At 42.3% G+C, this 7,224-nt stretch overlaps 1 protein-coding gene across 2 annotated transcripts; it reads left to right on the top strand.

Annotated features, from left to right (window-relative positions):
• Positions 1–1,017: 1,017 nt before the first annotated feature.
• Positions 1,018–6,912, top strand: LOC115595886 (ras-like GTP-binding protein YPT1). 2 transcript variants are annotated; one of them, XM_030440739.1, is made up of 7 exons: positions 1,018–1,050; positions 2,996–3,078; positions 5,022–5,094; positions 5,186–5,281; positions 5,424–5,519; positions 5,627–5,758; positions 6,353–6,912. In XM_030440739.1, the coding sequence occupies exons 2-7, from the start codon at positions 3,074–3,076 to the stop codon at positions 6,584–6,586; spliced, it is 636 nt and encodes a 211-aa protein (XP_030296599.1). In that variant the 5' UTR covers positions 1,018–1,050; positions 2,996–3,073; the 3' UTR covers positions 6,587–6,912. The 2 variants fall into 2 exon arrangements, with proteins under 2 accessions (XP_030296599.1, XP_030296590.1); XM_030440730.1 differs by lacking the exons at positions 1,018–1,050; positions 2,996–3,078 and adding an exon at positions 3,124–3,304.
• The last annotated feature ends 312 nt before the right edge of the window (positions 6,913–7,224 follow it).

Below are 7,224 nucleotides of genomic sequence, written 5' to 3'. Positions count from 1 at the left end.
CACACACACACACACACACAGGAGTCAGGGAGTATGGTAAAATAAGGGTGAATAGTGAAAAGCACCTATTTATCCCACCGCTCCCTCAGGTCCCAGGGGACACACACTGATAGGAACAATGACTGGTTTAACTCCATCCCCTGCACACACACACACACACACACACACACACACTGGTGTTTATGTATAACCTGATTCACACACACTCTTCAGTCTGTTTGAGACACACATACAAACACGGTATAACACACACACATCCAAACATCTGCTGCTGAAAACACACACACACATTCTGTCTGCATCAAACTTTGAGTGAAGCCGTATGTGACAGATATTTATTCCATGTTTGTGAAATTATTTACAATTTAACCTCATCAGCTGACGAACTCGTCTCATTACATCATGATGATTTCACCATGTTTGTGTTCCCTAAACTTCAGTATCATCCTGCAGAACTGACCATGTTCGAGAGTTCCCCAGTAACAGTTCTGGTGTCAGTCAGTAATATGAATCATCTCTACATCTCTTTAATAATCTAAAATGTAGCTAAACTTGAAGGAGCTATTAACCATTATATCTCCACCTGTGAACTACGACACCAGTCAGACTGTAGTTTATGTGTGTGTGTTTATATTTTCCAAACACAGTAAGATTGTCTGAGTTCTTCTTTCACAAACTGCTTCCATCGTCGTTTTTCAGCATAAAACACAGCAATCACAGGGAGAAAAGCTCATTTTCGTCTCTTTCTCATTTTCCCAGCCTTCGTCTTGCTTTCTAACCCTCTCTTTGTTGATTTCTTTCTCTTCTCGTTCTTTATGTCTTCTCTTTCTCCCCGTCCCTTCCCCCAGTTTTCCCACCTCCATGCTCCATCGGGGAGCACCACAAAGCCTGCCCTAGCAACCGCTGCGCCGCCGCCTCTGCCCGGGCAACAGGCCGTCGTCAGGACTGCTGACCCCTGACCCCATCACAGCTGCTCAGCCATCGCATATCCCACAATCCCCTGCTCTCTGCTCGCTCCCGTGACCAGGGGGTCACACACGGGAATCAGCGGTGAATAAGACGGCATCACTTTCACTTCTGTCTGTTTCTAGAAGAAGAAGAGAGGAGAGGGAAGGAGGTGATGAGATGAGAAGACAGGAAACCAGGATGGATGAAGAGGAATGGACTGGATAGAAATAAGGAGGAGAGAGAGAGGGAGAGTCAAAAGAGAGTAAGGAAAGGAGGAGAGAGAGAGAAGAGAAAATAAATGAGCACAGGTGCTGAGAGACGATAGGAAAAGAAAGTAGACAGTTAAAGAGAAAAAGATGAAATGGAAAAAGGGAAATGAAAGAAATAACAGAGCAGAGGAAAGGTGAAAAGTCCAAAAGAAAAATGCAGATGAAGGGAAAGAAGGAGAGGAAAGGAGAAGAAAACAAAGGGAAGTCAAGAGCTGGCAAGTATGACATGAATAAGAAAAACAAAATTAAAGAGGAAATAATGAAAAACAGAAAGAAAGGAAGATCAGAGGACAGGAGAGGAAACAAGAACAGGGGAGAAGAGTTTAACGGAAGGAAAGAAAAGGAGCCACGTGTGTTAATAAGCCTCTGAAGCAACAATTCAACATAAATATCAATAAATCTACAATCACAGATAAATTACGGCTTAATGGCTCAATTATCTGTGACTCAGCAGACTAACTCAGAGAGTTTAGGATGAACTGCTCCATTATATTTAACTGCAGTGATGATATAACACCAACAACATGCTTCAACACACAGCCGAGAGAACAGAAACCCACCACTCATTAAAGGAGTGATCAGCCACATCGTTGGACCGCGTCCACAAGGAGCGAGCATGGCACAGAGTGCTATTGTGGTTGTGACAGAGAGATTGTGTGTGTGTGTGTGTGTGTAGGCTCAAGTGTGTGCTTTGTGTGATTGTGTTTGTCAAGCATCTTCATGTGGAGAGGAAATAAAGAAAACTTTTAAAAACACACTGTCTAATCGAAGAGGTTTGTTCAGGGTTGAAGTGGTTACATGACATCAAGTGACTGCAGATCGCAACCAACTGAACACCCCTCGTTACGGATCAAATTATGACCACTATTTACCTGTGACTTCCTTGTTTTGGTTATTGTAGTTTTAGTATGCAGGTATTTTCGCTGATATAGCCTCAATAACCTAGCGTGCACCACCTCATCATCACCAAGCATCAGGCAGGTAAAGTTAGAGCAAGCAAAACATCTCGTATTGTCAAATCTTAAAGGTGCACTGTGTAGGATTTGTAACAAACAAACAATATACAGACTCACACAGCCCTAACCGTCCCTCTGAGTCATGTACGTGGCAGTCTGTATCTGCAGAAACCCACGATCTCCGCCTGTCATTCCCTTTTATTATTATTATTTTATTGTGAAATGTTCGGGACCTTTCTGGGCGTCACGGATTTGGGAGAAAGAGTTGATTTATTGCACCTTTAAATTACAAACAGCAACAGCCAAACCCAGCGTAGTTTGACTTTAAAGGAGAGTGAATATTGAAAACTGAAAAGCTGTAATAAGAAACTCTGTGTGGTGACAATACATCATTCCCGTGTTTGTTTAGATATAAATATGGATAAATATGTGCTGTGAACCGTCTTCCACACCAGGATCTCTCTGGCTGCAGCCGGCCTGCTGCTGTTGTCTCATTTGTAGTTTTTTGGCTGCTTCAAGAACTACTTCCTGTTTGTATTCAAGTTTCAGAGCCGAGGCCGGTGCAGTGACGTGTGACGCACAGGAGACGCTGTTGTTGGTGTGAGGTGATGTCACTCAGGAGCAGAGACGCAGAGCGAAGCAGCTCAGCACAGTAACGACAGCGATGACAGATCAGCACAAACACATCGCGAAAACATGAAGAGAAAAGAAATGAGGTGTCAGTGAAGTTTAGTTTAGACTCAGAGAGCACTGCAGTGTGTGTCAGTGTGTGTGTGAGTGTGTGTGACTGTGTGTGTGACTGTGTGTGTGTGTTGGTTCCAGGTGCTGTCCCTGCTGTAACCTGAGCTGGTCTTTATTAATAAATAATGCATCCAAACCAGTCAGCTCATCAGTCAGCTCATGAGGTAGGTAGCTCCGGCTTATTCTGCCATTTGCCCTCCAAAGGACAGACAGACACACTCAGACACACACAGACACACACAGACACACACAGAAAGGGATAACAGAGCAGTAAACAACATCACTGTCGAAGAGAATCTGTCTGTTTCCAGCTTCAGGATTGATTTTCAGGGAGTTTGTCTGTTTTGTCGTGTCACCTGGAGCGACCTCAGCCGTCATGAATCCTGAATAGTAAGTGCTGGTTCTTTCTGTGTGCGGTGTAAAACTGTGTTATGAAAGAGTAAACATGTAGTTCCTACAAGGCATTTCCTGTAAACCACAAGAAGACATTGACGTCTGCTCTTTAACAGTGACTGCTGACGTGAAAAGTGAAGAGACAGTTTAAGACCTCTGAACATCCCGGTGCCTGTTTCTGACCTGGATACACAGCGTTCAGGGAGATACTGAATACTGCAGTCTTGTGTTTGTTGATGTGTTAACGCTTTGTTAAATACTCATATAAATATGATAAGAACACTGTTGTGTGTGGGTACCAGGATGTGCTTTATTTCTGTGTGTATCCAAATAAAATGTAGAGCACAAAATAGATAATTTTATTGGTTTAAATGACTCAGACTTCGTTGTCATGGAGTTATGAGGCAGGTTTTTAGGGTTTTTAACAGAAGTTCTCTGCATAGAAAATACTAATTAGCTTGCAGTTGGATCACGAGGCCCCTGTGGCTGATGGGTATTGTAGTCCTTACAGCCAGAGGACAAAGAAAGTGTGACTTCTCTTACACAAGTTGCACAAGAGGTCATCTTCCACAATCTGTCACAGTCTCTAATCACAACTGAGCTGTACAAAAGTTACAACTAATTAAATATCATATCAAACACGTTAGAGATTTCTTTAACACCAGTATGTTTGCGGATAATACGCAACACAGCTCACATCACACTAAGTTCAAGACTCATCTTTGTGCATCTTAAATGATCAAACAGTCATGACTTGACTTTACAACACAAAAAATACACTTAGAAGCAAAAACAGATAACATTTGCCCTGCGTTCAAACACACATACTACCATACTAATCTGACCCACAATCCTCTGTGCAGCGGAAGAAACGTCACACGGCGTCTCACACGAATACAGACAAAGCTGAGAGATCACAAACATCTGACAGCTCACTGACAGATGACAGATGAAAACCAATTTAAGTCTTTGTACTTTGTTCTGCGACGGATATAGAAGCAGACTATAAAAAGTTCAAAACACACCGTCAGGAGCATGTAATAACCTAATTCTATGCACACTACATGCAATGATATGTATTGTGATACAGAAAGCACCACAAGACTGACTCTGGATACATTCACAGATATCTAACAGCCTTCCATACCGAGCAGCAGCTGTGTGTTTGTGCATGTGTGTGTCTGTGCACCACGTTTGTGAGTTAGAGCGCCACAACATCAAAACTTAAAGTCTACACAATGAAGACAGTTTTTATGATCTATGGGGTTGTTTTTTTGTCTTTACCAGGAACTTAAACTAGGCAAGTTATTTATACACAATTCAGACACGAGGCAATTCCAAGTGTTGTGGAGTGTTGCACAGAAATACATTAAAACAAGACATCAAGAAAACCCAAACCTTAAACTTAAACATATATCAAAGACAACACTTGTGTTTTCGCCGTAGACCAAATAGAAAAACGGAGCCATGGAGTTGTTCTCTGCCGACACACAGAGAAAATATTCTGGCTGTGTTTCACAGTTACAGGAGTGTGCAGTGTTTCACCATCTGGGTCTGTTTAATGAAGCTATCTGCAATTATGACTATATTTGGATGTACACCAGAGGTTTGCAATTACAGTTTTGCAGTCAGGTTTGCTCAGGGTGTGATACCCGAGTGGAAGAAGTTTCAGATGTCTTGATGTGTATGAACATTTGTGCGTGTTGTCTTCCAGTGATTACTTGTTCAAACTTCTTCTGATCGGGGACTCTGGAGTCGGAAAGTCGTGTTTGCTGCTGCGTTTTGCGGTAGGCCTGTAAAAAACACACACACACCTGAAATCCCTTTATTCACAGATCTTACTGCGTGTTATTGATCATATATCACCTCCCCTGCCAGGATGACACGTACACTGAGAGCTACATCTCCACTATCGGAGTTGACTTCAAGATCAGGACCATCGACATGGACGGGAAGACAGTGAAACTACAGATTGTAAGAGTTTATTTATTAGATGGAAGATTTCCAGTTAGAAAGATTACACTATTTTGTTGTTTGATAAAGTGAACAAGGTCAGAAAATTCCTGGTCAGGTAAGCTCGGTAATCAGGACTGACCATCTTGTGTTTGTCCTTCAGTGGGACACAGCAGGTCAGGAGAGGTTTCGAACCATCACCTCCAGCTACTACAGAGGGGCTCACGGCATCATCATCGTCTACGACGTCACTGAGCAGGTCAGCGTGTGCTTTTGTCATGTCAACAACAGCATAACAGGACAGAGTTTGAACATTAACTCCTCTCCTCTGCCTCCAACTCTTTGTTCTGTTTCCTTCCTCCCCAGGAGTCCTTTAACAACGTGAAGCAGTGGCTGGATGAGATAGATCGTTACGCCTGTGAAAACGTCTCCCGGCTGCTGGTGGGAAACAAGTCTGACCTCGTTAGCAAGAAAGTGGTGGACGCCGCCACAGCTCAGGTAACGGGCCGCACACGGTGATCAGCTCAAATAGTATTAGACAACTCAAGACATCACCGGCTGTGAGGCTGTGATGCTCTAGAATGTGTCAAATTGGTGGAGTTACCCTTTAAAGTGTGTTAACAAGGGGAGTACAGCTGCAAGTGTGAAGCTTTCTGTGGCTCCAGTGATGTCACTCAGTGGCAAATTGCATTGTGGGTAATCTAGGCACCAGGTTTTTAAAAACAGTATTGTTCTACTACATCCATCTGACGGTCCTTCAGTTACTTTCTAGTTTTTCCGTGTCATACATAATGTAAACTCATGAATTATGATGCACTGGTGTAGCTTTAAAAACACCCAGCAGAATATAAAGCAGTTACACCATCTACAATATTAAATTGCTTAGATGTGAATTCATTAATAATTTAATTTAATCTAATTTAATTAAAGACTTTGAGGGGATTCTTTTTCACAGTAACGACCTAAACACTTTTAATAGAGGAGTATGTTTTCCTTCATTAAGTTCAGCATTTAAAAGTCTGTCTCAGAGTTAACTTGTTGAGAGTATTTGTACGCTGGTATTTGTCACGATCTTCCTCTCTCTCCCTGCAGGAGCTGGCCTCGTCTCTTAAAGTCTCCTTCCTGGAGACGAGCGCTAAGAGCTCTGACAACGTGGAGAGGGCTTTCCTCACCATGGCCTCTGAGATCCACAAACGGCTGGCCAGTGAGAAAGTGGGGATGCAGGGCGAGATGAAGGAGACCAGTGCCCAGAGCGCCAAGATCAGCAGCGCCCCCGTGTGGTTAGGAGGGGAAAAACAGACGCAGGAGGCCAATAACTGCTGCTGAGCAGAGGAGCTAACACGGTGATGACACGACTACAGTCCAGTATGTTCACTGAGGTGTGTCATTTCAAAACACACCCACCTGTCTAGTTTCAGGACGATGTGATTGTGTGTTTTGGATGCACATGTTTTGTCAGAATTTTGACATTTTGCTATTGAACTCAAACATAAAATGTGACTTTTGAGGAGGAAAAAAATTGTTTTTAGCTTGACTGCAATATATTTTTGAGCGTGGTATTTTTGAATCAAATATATATAATGGCATTGATGATGACAGAAATATTTTAAACTGAGCCAAACGAACAGCTAAGACAGTGTTGGTGAAAGGGTTTGGGGAGAGTTTTATAAATATATATATAGACGACCATTTATTGTCACTTGGTAGAGCTCTTATTAATCATTAACTGGTTAAAAGGCCATTGTAAGTCCCATGAAATTTGCAAACCTGTCACATGGTAATAAAATATTTGAACAGTCGTGAATATTCACACAGTTTGAGCTGCTGCTGCGATTTAAACTCAGATAGCACAATTTCCCTCAGAGGTGATTTATTGTATTCATCAGTTTTTGTTGTGTTTGACATGTTGTTTGTTTATGTCAATAAAGATATCTTAGGAGTCTTGAAGGAAAATATCAGTGTAA

Source organism: Sparus aurata, chromosome 2 (assembly GCF_900880675.1).
Source record: "Sparus aurata chromosome 2, fSpaAur1.1, whole genome shotgun sequence".
Lineage (NCBI taxonomy): Eukaryota > Metazoa > Chordata > Actinopteri > Spariformes > Sparidae > Sparus > Sparus aurata.
The sequence above is the reverse complement of the archived record's forward strand: the minus strand, read 5'-3'. Positions and strand labels throughout refer to the sequence as shown.